The sequence below is a fragment of the Eptatretus burgeri genome, chromosome 12 (assembly GCF_056783735.1).
Source record: "Eptatretus burgeri isolate ZD-2024b chromosome 12, Ebu_testis_v1, whole genome shotgun sequence".
NCBI lineage: Eukaryota > Metazoa > Chordata > Myxini > Myxiniformes > Myxinidae > Eptatretus > Eptatretus burgeri.
Window position 1 is genome coordinate 34815556 of NC_140972.1, and position 13067 is coordinate 34828622.

At 41.7% G+C, this 13067-nt stretch overlaps 1 protein-coding gene across 5 annotated transcripts in view; it reads left to right on the forward strand.

Annotated features, from left to right (window-relative positions):
- LRRK1 (leucine rich repeat kinase 1) overlaps positions 1 to 13067 on the forward strand; it is a 142213-nt gene that overhangs the window by 9257 nt on the left and 119889 nt on the right. For 2 of the 5 annotated variants that reach the window (XM_085850105.1, XM_085850107.1), the window contains exon 1: positions 6409 to 6499. The exons of 2 other annotated variants lie outside the window; for them this stretch is intronic. In XM_085850105.1, coding sequence (XP_085706231.1) covers positions 6431 to 6499 — 69 coding nt within the window. In that variant the 5' untranslated portion in view covers positions 6409 to 6430. Of the gene's footprint in view, positions 1 to 6404; positions 6500 to 13067 lie in introns of those variants that run through there. One more of the 5 variants, XM_085850103.1, reaches the window with a different exon arrangement.

Consider the following 13067-nt stretch of genomic DNA (forward strand, 5'->3'; position numbering starts at 1 on the left):
GAATTGTTTGTATCAACTTTCAAGGCTTAATTTACTTCCATTGCTGCAGAACAGCTGCAGTTGCTCACCCATTACTTGTTCCCTGAAAAGTGGCTTTTTTAACAACTCTTAAATTTACATTATTTTTCAGTTTTTGGTAACCTCAACTTTTTTTAACCTCTGACAGTTTACCGCTTAGCTTTGTACCATTTCAGGTTATTCACTGGACTTGAACTGCTTAAATTTCAGTAAAAACTGGAAAATGGTGGTGTTCTAAAACTTTTGACCGGTAGAGTAAAGGAGAACCATTCAAAACATCAAGTATTCAATGTCAATGAGCTTGGACATCTGGAAACTTCACACACCGGAAACGGTGGTTACCATGACGACATGATGCTGTGTAAACAAAACGAGAAATGGTTGATCTTGATCTCACTCGTTCAACAGTTAGAAATCATATTTTTGTTTTTTTTTCATTTCAAAATACTTCAAAGTAGTGTGTAGTAGGTTACACCAATCACAAAATCATCTGAAATGACCCGAACGTGACATATCACATCACTTCAGGGTACGAGAAAGTAGGCGTAGTTCTGTGATCATCCCGGTCTACACATCTGCATCACATACATCTTGATGACTGCACCGTACATACTATAAGGACTAGCGGTCTGAAATCTCTGGCTCCACTAGAACAGATATAAACTATTTTTGATGGAAATAACACTTGCAGCCTCAACTTTTTTGTGGAAGTCCATTCCATTCATTTATGACTGGCTGAAGAACTTGTTTCTCATTTCCAGTCTGTACCTCATCTTAAACAACTTTGTCCTCTTGTGGTTGTGTTTGCTGTAAGTGTGAAAAAGTGATTGACTGTAACTCTAAGCTTCCCATGCCATAATTTGTACATGGTAATCTTATGTCACCCCTTCGATATCTGCAACCCATTGAGTGCAGGTTTAGTCTCTCCAGTCGTTGCTCATAAGGTAAGTGATGCAACTCAGGAATCAAGCGAGTTGCCAGTCTGTATCTTCTCGATCTTGTCCCGATCAGTCTTGTATTGCAGATGCTACAGAACGTTCCCATTACTAAAGGTTGGGTCTGACCAAAGTTGTAAAGAGGATTGGTAGCATTTCTAACGTGTGAGAACTCCTGTTTGATGATCCCCAGGGTTTGATTTCCTTTTAGGATCACCGATGAGACGTGATGATGGAAGCTGAGTTCATTGTCCACGACAACACCTAAATCCTTCTCCTGTTGGACATCTTGAAGATCAACTTCATTAATGTGGTTGCTATCTATGGTGAACTATCTATAATTCAGCGTATTTGGTTTTCTATAAGTTGCTGCAGTATAGTGTTTATTGTATGGTTTGTCAGGAATAATTAAAAAGCAAATCATGAATATAACACAACATTCATTGAACAGCCCTTTTTGATATCCAGAGACTTTAATTGTTAATAATTTAATATATGGTGATTGATTAACACATAATGTGGTTTTATTTAACTTCCTGCAGTCGCAAAACTCTATACCGATCCCTGTGCAAAAATACAGGTACGTCGATGGGCCTTGTCTGATGCCGGGAATTAATTATGAACTCCAGACAGTAGGTCGAATCATCCGAGGGACCAGAGTGGAATGGCCCCTTGCTCCCTCCGGTCTAATTGCTAATTCCACCGGTATTTTACAAGTGAATGTTACAATTATTATTTCATTGTTGAGGCTGTTACAAAATTTATTTAAGTAAGTATCCAGAGAAGAATTGGGAAACTATAGACCTGTTAGTTTGACTTCAGTTGTGGGGAAGGTGTTGGAGACATTAATTAAGGACCGGATGAAGAACCATTTAAATAAATACAAACTATTTAAACGTAGTCAGCATGGGTTTACCAAAGGTATTTCCTGTTTCACAAATCTTTTAGAGTTCCATGAAGCAGTGTCTGATTGGGTGGATGAGGGAAAGGAGTGGACAAAGTATATCTAGACTTTAAGAAGGTATTTGATAAGGTCTCACATCGGAGGTTGTTAGCCAAAGTGAGGGCTTGTGGAGTGGCTGATCAGGTAGCTAAGTGGATTACAAACTGGCTTCGTGATAGGAAGCAAAGAGTGGCTGTGAGTGGGAGGATGTCTTGCTGGGAGGATGTAAGTAGTGGGGTACCTCAGGGATCAGTACTCGGACCATTGCTATTCAATATTTACATCAACGATTTGGATAGTGGGATGAAGAGTAAGTTTTCCAAATTTTCAGATGACACAAAGCTTGGAGGTGAGGTTGATAGCAGAGGGTTGTGGTGATCAGATACAGGAAAGTATTGACACCTGCATAGATTGGGCAAAATATTGGCAGATTGAATTTAACCTGAGCAAGTGTAAGGTGTTGGGGATGGGAAAGAACAATGAAAATAGAGATTACAGGATGTAAGGGGTAATTTTGGAATGTGTCACACAGGAGAAGGATCTGGGGTTGGCAATAGATATGGGAGGTAAGCAGGTTGCACAGTGCCAGGCAGCTATAGGTAAAGCAAATTGGGTTTTAGGCTGTATTTGGGGGGTGGGGGGGGGATCATTTATAAATAGAAAGAGGTGGTGTTAACATTGTACAGGAATTTAGTGAGGGCCACATCTAGAATATTGTATGCAGTTCTGGTCACCACAGTTCCGGAAGGACATAGATGCCATAGAGAAGGTTCAGCGTTGGGTTGCTAGATTGAATCCGGGCCTAGCTAGACTCAGCTATGAGGAGCGGCTAAAGGAGACAGGGCTTTATTCACTAGAAAGGAGGTGGTTGCGAGGAGATATGATCGACATGTTTAAGATAATGAAAAGTATAGATAAAATAAGTGTAGATGAATTATTCAACAGAGTAGAGAGTGACAGAACCATGGGCCATAGCTTGAGAGTGAAGAAGAGGAGAGTTAAGACGGTAGTAACACAGGGGACTTTTACTTAGAGAGTAGTTAATGCATGGAATGGTCTCCCTGGAAAGGTAGTGGCAACACAATAAGTAGATACGTTTAAATTAGAATTAGAGAGGTACCTGGAAGTTATGGAGATAGAGGGGTGTGGGGATGTTGATAACACTTTTAGGTAGTTTGAGTATTGATCGGTGATTGTGTACAGAGTGCTGTTGGTGGGGGTCTTGTTAAGGGGGGTTGTGTGGTTGATGTGTGTTTTTAACCAAGCCCATGCCCCCTCTCTGAGGAGAAGAAAAGAAAAATAAATAAAAAATATAAAATTACAACAAAAAAAAAATACAATTTTTTTCTTTAATTAATTAGAATGATCTTGGGTTGATGTGGTGTTCGTGCAGGCATGATTGGCTGAATGGCCTCCGCCTGTGTTGGATTTCCTTGTAAATAATTTTAACCTCCCCGGGGAATTTACCCCATTACCACACCAAAATGGTTTCTCACGAGAGAGTTTTGTAACCAGTGGGTCAGTAAACGAAGAATGTTCTTTCAGGAATACCTGTTTGTTTAAAGAAGGCACAGAGCGCTGAAAATGGGAAATCCTGAGATGAAAGTCAGATGGACACGAATGCAAGCAAATCGATAAATGTACAGAAATGATCAACATATTGAAACACTTGGTACAGGATAAAAGACTTAATGACGGCACAAGCATAGAGTTATTCCTTCACAATGGGGGGGAGTGGGGGGCAGGCAAAGTCTTTGCAAACGATACCAGTACTGGATCGAAATAGCTCCACCAAAAAAATAATAATAATAATCTCCAAGGCAAGGGACAGACCAACAAATCGGCGAAGTGTCGAGTAGGGTAAGAAGAATGGAGAAAACGAAGCAGCAAGAGCTTGTGGGGGCAGCCAGGGATAACAGCAGGCCGCATGTGGAGAGTGGACAAGGTAAATCCCAGATGAGAAGTAGAGATGAACAGCCAAGAACCGATCCTCAAGAGTAAAGAGACTAAATGATACCCAAGAGAGCAAACAACGTATATGTATCGGGTCTTTTATCCCCCTTGCCACCCTCCACAGCCATGCCCATCAACTCTGAATGTTCTTTGTTTGCACAGCGGTACCGCCCAGTGAGGGGATACGTCACCACCACCACCACCAGGGTGACGCCATGCATGTGCATTCATTACTGGCACCACCTGCACCAATCATGCAACACCTTGCAGATCTCCCATGGCAGCACACCCTCAAGGGTCCTTGTAACAGCTGGCACCACTCCAGATGCCTATTACCAATAGCTTTGGCCATGGGGGTTTTTTCATATTTCCAAGAGCTCGTTAACTAGTTATCAGCCCACACTGAATGTAAATACGTCAAGAAATATCCCCGCTGGTACCACCTCACCTGGCGTCTTGCCTGGTTCACAGAGAGAACAAAAACGAATAATGCTTCCCTACCTCGTGGCAGACATAATAACAGGACAACTTCTTCTAACAGGTCCTTTTTAAAAAGAAAATGTTCTAAGCTACTCGAATACAAAGACCACCGAACTTATAATCTCCCTTATACGTAACAACACCATATATTGTTGTGAATATGACTTGGGGGTTAATGAGGGGTTAATTATATATTAGTTGTATCTTGATGAATGTTAAGTGTTTGGGAAACCCATTAAACCCATAAATATGAGGTAGATGATGTAACCCATTATATAAATAATACCCAATGTAACAATACCATATATTGTTATGAAAATGATTTAGAGGTTAATGAGGGGATAACTATTTGTTAGTTATATCTTAAGGAGTGTTAAGTAAGTGTCTGTACGCCCAACTTAACATAGACGATAATCGGATGTCCAGTTAGCTTCCGCGTCGTCCCAACCCTCGTGTCTGTTTTCTCCCCATCTTCCATTCGTGTCATTCTTAAGCCCGCGCACACTGGCTGACACAATGCAACAAGATTGTCGGCGATAGCTTAGGCGATAACAATTTTTGATAATTGTGTTATGTGCGGTGGTTTACGAGCCTCGTTAGCTAGTTTTTCACATGCACTGGTGACAATCGTAAAAGTTGAACAGTTATCTGCGACAATCGTGAATTATGGGGTAGTGTGCGGCATTCTCCGACATTCGCCGAATCATTGGAATGTATTGACCAATTAAACTTCAGCTTTCAGTAGCTTCAATCCATAGCATCATATCATATGCAGCATTTTCTAAAATATAATTGCAGCTTTTGTGAACTTTGAAGCCCAAAAAGGTATTGAGAAAGTTCAATGAAGTTGCCTGAACCTCCCCTTTGTTTCCTGTATTGAACAAACCTTTAGTCCACTGAGACACTGACTCCCAGAGAGCTTCCACCTTAGTTTGTTTATCGTATTTATATTCCTAGGGAAAGCTTTTAAAAGCTCTGTAAGTTTCTTCTTCATCATTACCGTATCTTCAACTCTCACTGGTAGAATTCCAGCATTTTTCAGCTTCCAAGATCTTTGCACTTCATTACTGAGATCTTGGTATTTGGCCATTTTCTTTGTTGCTGTGTTTTTTTAAGCCAAAATCACTGGGTATACTGCAACTTCAATAATAAATGCCATCTTTTCCTTTTTGCACCTATTGATGATATTTTCTATATTCATGCTCGATGGGATTATTAGGTCATATGTGAGTGTCACTTCCTTGTTTTCACCGATTGCTTTTGGTTTGTGTTTCCATGAGTTTTATGTGACTGAGATATTGAATTTTTTTACAGATGTGCCTGTGGATTACTTTACAATCCCTGTTGTTCCTTTGGGTGTACAGCTGTTCTGACATGAGTTTTTTTTTTACATCCTGATAGGAGGTGGCTCATACTTTGTTTCTACCTTGCAGAACTTACACTTATCCAATTGACTCAGTCCTGCCTTTTTCTTAAAGTCATTCGTAAAGTGTCCCTGGTATTGGACATCAATAATGATTTGTTCTCTATCCAAGATGAGCCGATCTCTTTGTAGCCATTCCAATGAGCTTTCTTTGTTTGTGCCCAATCTGTCCAAGTCTTTCTTTTCTTTTCTTTTTTTAACACCTTCCTGCTCTTTTGTCATTCTCCCAGTTGTCAGTGTATATCTGTTAGTATTTCGCTTTATATTTTTATTTTATCTTTTTTTTTTGCAATCGCTGCAGCTGTATTTGTTGCTGTTTCAGTTTTGTGTGTGATATCTTCCATTCGTACCTGTCTTTGGAAATTTTTTGTGAGGTGGGATAGGGATACCTTTTTTGGCTTGCTGTCTCCATGTTGGTGTACAAATTGGATTTTGTAGTCTGTTGAACTTTTGACGTACTCTACTAATCCTACAGATGTCATTCTGTGCATTTTGGTTGAGTTCTGTCAAGCTGCGACCTCCTTCTCATATCGGCAGGTACATTCTCAGAATCCACTGATTTTTGTTAAACATTTTGTGGATAGTGAGGAATTTCCTTGTTTTGATATCTAGCTTATTGATTTCTACTTGTCGCCAATTTATTATTCCGCAGCTAGATTGGAACACTGTTACTGCGAGATGGTTTATGGATTTGATTCTGTTCCTTGTGGTGAGATATCTTTTGAGGATCATCCTGGAACTATGCAGGTATTCTTTGGTAATTGTTTTGTGCATTTGTTTGTGACATATTTGGTGGCCCTCTTCTACTCCAAGGTACTTGTATGATGCTTCGTTGTCTGGATCCTGTAGTGTCGTATCCTGGTCAATTTTTATGTTGTCCACTTTTGTTGGTTTACCTTTGTATGAATGAGTACTTGGCACACTTGTCCAAGCCAAATTCCATTCGAATGTTGTCAGAGTACCGCTTCACTAATTATCCCCATGCTTTTTGAAAATAATGAGGGGATATTGTAATCAGCTTTGGCTTCCGGTTTGACTTCTTTGCTTGTGCATGGCGAAATTTGAGCTGCTCAGTTCCACCTCACCAAAGCTGAGTTTTCCGAAATGGATTCGTCGTGTTGTATCTGTCATTCATCACTGTGCTGCTATTTTTGTCCGTCACAATATGTCATGTTAATTTGTTCATATTTTGTGCTGTTCATTTTGTATTGTCAAGGCCTACCTCAAATATAAAGTGTGCCCTGCTTAGTCCTGGGTGTATTCCCAGATATCTTGCTTCTATTTCCTCAACACCATCCTATTTCCTATTTATATTTATATTTCCTCTCCTCGTTTCAAAAAAATCAGAACAAAACAAAAAAACCTATATTTCACTCCATAACGATTCTCATTTCTATTGAATTTTCTTCCGCTCCTGGCTGGAGTATCTCTGGCTGCGACTTCCCTCCGCTCTCACCTCTTGTTCATCTCTGTGTTGTACCATCTACATCTCTCTGACAACATGGAAAAACTTTTAACCACTCTTCCCAACTCTCTCTGTTCCTCAAATGTGGCAATCAATTGCCACCATGCAACCTGGCTGGGTGTTGGTACCTTGTTCACCAATCATGGCACTTCAAGGACTTCTATGATTCCATGGGACTGACTCAATCCTAACTTTCCAACCTGGACTTCTCCCAATGGCAAATCCTCCCTTCTGCACCTGGTGATGGCTAACTTTCCGGCAAATATCTCTTGCTCTTCCTTTGCTCCAATTGGTTCATCTGATCATATGCTTATGTAAGTCAACATCTCTCTGGATATTCTCAAAGACCTGCCTCAATGCTGGTGAGTCTGGCATTTCACTCAAACATATTGTCAGGGACTACAAGCAGTCATCTCTCTTCAGGACTGGTCTCCCCATATCTACTGCGCCTGATGTTAACTCAGCCTGGAAATTCTTCCACAGAAACCTGCTCTCTCTCATGCACAAATTTATCCGACCCTTCTTCCCTTCCCGCCAATGGTACACTGAATCCTGTGATGAGGCAATTGCTCTGAAAACAACTTTCCTTCTCTTCCTGAAAGGCAAATCGGACCTCAGTGCTTTTCAATCTCGGTGACAATGTCAGTGCTTTTCAAAAAGTCCACAACAACTGTGTGTCCACTCAGGAGAACAAGAAAACAACATACTAACAAACCTGCCTCCCTCCTCTAAAACCTGGTAGTATCTTGTGAAGTCTATCTCTGGTATACGGTCCCCTACCATTCCATCCCTCACTTCAAATGGCACCAGAGCTGACTGCTCGTGAGAAGGCTGAATGCCTCAATTCTGTGTTTGCTTCCAAATCTTGTGGCCCCAACCCCTCACTCTCAGTACACACCCTTCCCTGTCATACCCAACTGCTCTTGCACTCTGTCTTTTGCACATGAGAAGGTGGTGAAGGTCCTTTCAAACCCTCGACTCTGACTCTACAATTGGACCGGATGGCATCAACTAACGTGTCTTAAAGACCTGCTCTGCTGCTCTTGCACATCCTATCTCTGCCATTTTCACCCTATCATTTACCTTAGGTCATCTTCCATCTGCTTGGAAATCAGCCAACATCAATGTTCTTCATCATCAAACGGCGGTAAAACCAATAATTAATTTATTTGTACGTCCTTAAACCTCTTTAAACTTTTATTAAACTTAATTAAACACTTTAACACAGTAGGACACAACATTTAAAAAGGTTCAAAAACTGATCCCCTTAACTACAGACCTTTCAGCTTACTTGTATTCATCAGCAAGGTCATGGATTAATCCATCATTGCAGTTGATATGAAATCCTTCCTTTTCTCCAACCAAATCATCTCGAATCACCAAGCCATTGGTTCATGTCCATCTGTCTGTCTTTTCAGTTTATTAGGAAGAGTACCTGTCTCCAGTGATGGGAAAAGCAAGCAAAAGTATCCGTCCCCAGTGACAGGAAAAATTTAAGTTAATCTTTCAATATAAATTATTTCATGGACTTTAAAAAGGTCAATTGTGTTGCACTCTTTGTTTCACTCAGAGCCAAAGCTCTGACCTACTTATACTGCCCAGCGTGGAATGGTTGTGCAACATCGGGCGGCGCACATTCAATTTGTCTAAAAAGAGGAAAAAAATATCCTGCTTGCAAAATAAAATTTGGCATCAACATTATTCATACCTGTTCTCCCGTCATTTCAAAAGGAAATGTTGAGCTTTTCAAACGTAGTGCAGGAAGTGGTGGCCATAAACGGGAGACAGACAAACACACGGACAGACACCATGGTTCACAATACATAATGGGTGACTTCACTTCCAAGGAACTTCAACATAGAAAGAGCCAATTCGGTCCATCAAGCCTGCACAATGGGTGCCAACCTATGACAGTTTTTGTGTACAGAGTCGAAGCTCGTGGAAGAGGAGGAGGAGGAGATTGCGACCATACTCTGTGCAGAGCGTTGGTGTTGCTTTCGTAGTCTCCTTGGCTATTGGGCACAATACTGGACGGGTCGCCACACCGACACAGTATACCAGCAAGCTGGCACTCATTTTGCCGGCCTCGGAAAGATGACAGGCCGAGTTAACCACACCTGGTATTAATTCAACAGCTGAGCAGGATTTGACCTCAGGACCGAAGGATCCAAAGCCCACCACCCTAACCATTAAGCCAACACCAGGCATTCGTGGAAGGGCAAGAACACCCAATGGATCAGGACATAACAGTACAAAAGGAACAGTAAAGAGTGGTGGGGGGGGACACCAACAATGGCGTTGAAGGATAAAATGGAGAGAGACTTGAATGAGCAATGGGTGTGGGGCTGGATACCGAAGGAAACTTCTTCCCCCATCCCCCTCATCCTTATCTGCATCCTCTCTCTCCACCAACACCCTTCCCTTCCTTCTCTCCCTCTTGCCCACTCCCCTCCTTCTCCACACCACTATCTCTCTCCCTCTCCCCCTCCTCCCTCCCTTCTCTCTCTCACTCCTATCTCTCTCCCTCCCCTTCCCACTCCCCCTTCTCTCTCCCCATCCCTCTCTCATACTCCCCCTTCCTCTCTCTCTCCTCCCCCCTCTCTCCCCCATCCCTCTCTCATAAACTCCCCCCTCTCTTCTCTCTTTTCTTTCTCTTTTTTTTTCTTTTTTTAACGATCTTTAAAATATTTTTCTTTTCAAAAGCATCGCCGGAAACGGGAGACAGCCAAACGCTTGAGCAGACACCACACTTCGCACTATATAATAGATGATCGTCAGTTTATGATCGAGGAACAACTTAATTAAATTGAATGTTATATTTTGAACACAAATCAGAACATGAATATGTTTGCCATTTTGCCGTACTTTGGCTCAGAATTCACCGCACATGCATAGAGAGGAGTTAGATAATATTTTTACTCTGTCTGTTGGCCTGGCAGTCAAACAAAATTGAAAATCATTTCTAACAGGAAACTTGTGTTTTTTAAAGATGTCAGAAAGGACACAAACAACAGGCATGAAGAACTAATGTAATGTGTTAGATCGGGTGATGTAATATACACTGGTTAAAACGGCGGTAAAACCAATAATTAATTTATTTGTACGTCCTTAAACCTCTTTAAACTTTTATTAAACTTAATTAAACACTTTAACACAGTCGGAAACAAATCACCTTCATAATACATCCAATAACCTCCAGTTTTGCAGTACTTGGATATGTTATACGTATACTCTCTGGGGTGGTGTATCGAATAGGAGCTGTCAAGCACAGCCCCTGGGAAGTGAGCTTGGCATGTGTGAGGGTGCAGTATCGGGGTGAATAACAGGCCTCCGATATGGCTAAGTAAAATGCTGATTGATGCTTTGTTCTGTGGTGATCAATAAAGCCTCCATCTCCTAAACTATGACTCGACGTCGTCTTATTACAGTGCATAAGATTAAGGTGATGTATAAGACTGCCTCATTAGCACTAAACTTCCAGATTTTATGTAATTATAGAAGATGCCCAGTCTGTATCTTACTTTGGAGGTCAACGTTCTAATGTTGTCAGCCCAGGATATATCATGGCTGATGACATAAGGCCTTGAAGTTCTGTAAAGAGACTGAACCTTTCCAGAAGCTGACTGGAAATATATACAGTAGGTGATTTGTTTGAAAGTCTCTGAGCAACAGGGTGAGACATGGTATTTGCTAGAATTGAAAAACAAGTTTCATGAAGTATAATCTTATCTGATACATTCCAAATCAGGAGAGAGTGGTAACAGCTGCATTCTCCCCTTTAGTCGGATGCCATAAGACATCATGTGGAGTCATCCACAAAAAGGAAGGGTTTCCATAGCCTGGGCAAGGTCATTTATGGAGATGAAGAACAATACTTGGCCAAATACACTGCCTCAATTCCACAAGTGGGTGGGGGACCAGGAGCGGAAGAAAGGTTCCATTGATTAACATGTGTTGACTGAGCTAGTAGAGGTGGCATTGTCTGCTACAGGTATTGAGCTTGGCAAGAAGAGCATAATGCTGGACTGTCATATATCCAGAGAGACAGTCCTGACCGCTTGGTTGAGATTCAGGGCCTTCAACCATTGCTAAGGGCCCTGTCACAGCTTGACGTTTTAGCCATCGTATGGCAAGGTATCAAAATGTATGTAAAACGCTGGCGTACGCTGAACTATTGATGTTTTTTTTCCAGTTTTGGACATATTCATAACGAGTTGGACGTATGCATAACGTATTAGTAATGCACACAGAACGTTTCAATAACATATAGATAACTTATATCAACGAATGCTGAGCGTGTTGTCGGCGTTCACAACCTATGCCCAACGATAGTCTAACTTATGCATAGCGCGACAGCGTATCGCCGACGATCACGTGGCGTAGCCTATTAATAGGCTGCGGCTCGACGATTCAAATCATAACCGCACTAGACATCGAAGTGTCAAGCCGCTATCACACCTTGACGATTTAGCCAGCGTATGCCGACGTATGAAAAATTTTCCGAATACGCTGGTACACGTCGAATATGTTATGGGTAAGTTTTGCATATGTTAAGAGCACGCTGAAGCACGCTGGCATACGTCTTTGTATGCTGGCATACGTCGTAGTATGCCAAGGTGTTAGACAAATTTTCCATGCTTGAAATTTTTCGACGTATGCCAGCGTATGACACACGTTCCGCATACGCTGGTCATAAGTTGTAGGCACGTTACGCGATCGTTGACACACGTCGACACACGTTACTTGTAAGTTACTCATAAGTCGAAACACGTCGAGGTAATGGTTAGCATCAGTGTTCCATGCTTCCTGGTTTTTTTTTTTCTTCGGTATGACGGTGATGTTGACGCTTCGATTTCTCGTGCGATTATGATTTAAATCGTTGAGCGGCAGCCTATTAATTATATTATATTATATTATATTATATTATATTATAACCGCACTAGAAATCGAAGCGTCAACATCACCGTCATACCGAAGAAAAAAAAAAAACGGAGTCTGGAACACTGACGCTAACCATTACCTCGACGTGTTTCGACTTATGAGTAACTTACAAGTAACGTGTGGCAACGATCGCGTAACGTGCCTACAACTTATGGCCAGCATTATGCGGAACGTGTGAGTCATACGCTGGCATACGTTGAAAAATTTCAAGCATGGAAAATTTGTCGAAGAGCTCGGTGTACTACGACATATGCCAGCGTGCTCTTAACGTATACAATACTTACCCATAACGTATTTGACGTGTGCCAGCATTTTAGACAAATTTTTCATACGTCGGCATACGCTGGCTAAATCGTCAATGTGTGACAGGGCCTTAAGAGAGAAGCAGAAGCATGTCCATAAATGAAACACCAACAGCAGGGTTGAAGGACAAAATAGAGGGAGACTTGGACAAACAATGGGTGTGCAGTGGAATGAGGGGTAGGGGAGGATGTATGGGATGGACAAGATGGATACAGAAGCAAACTCCCAGGCAGGAGAAACTGGAAATTTTGAAAGGTGGGTATGGGGGTAGGATATGAAGGCAATCAACACCATGTTGACACATTTTGTCTTCACTCAAATCGTCGACAGTAATGCCATTTGAGGTGAGGGAGGGGGTGGGGTGGTGGTGGATAATACACCAGAGACAGACTTGACAAAGTTCCCCCATGAGTTGGAGGAAGGAGACTGGGTGGACAGTTTAGCCTTGATATTTGCAGGATGATGTTTTCTGGCTTGCCTTCGGATGGACACATGTTTCGCGAGCCTTACAGAGTACAACCATTTGTTACCTCCAGCACTAAAGGTGGGTGGAGGTTATGTTTTCACCCCTGTTTGTCTGTCTGAATTTGTTTTTGAACAGGATAT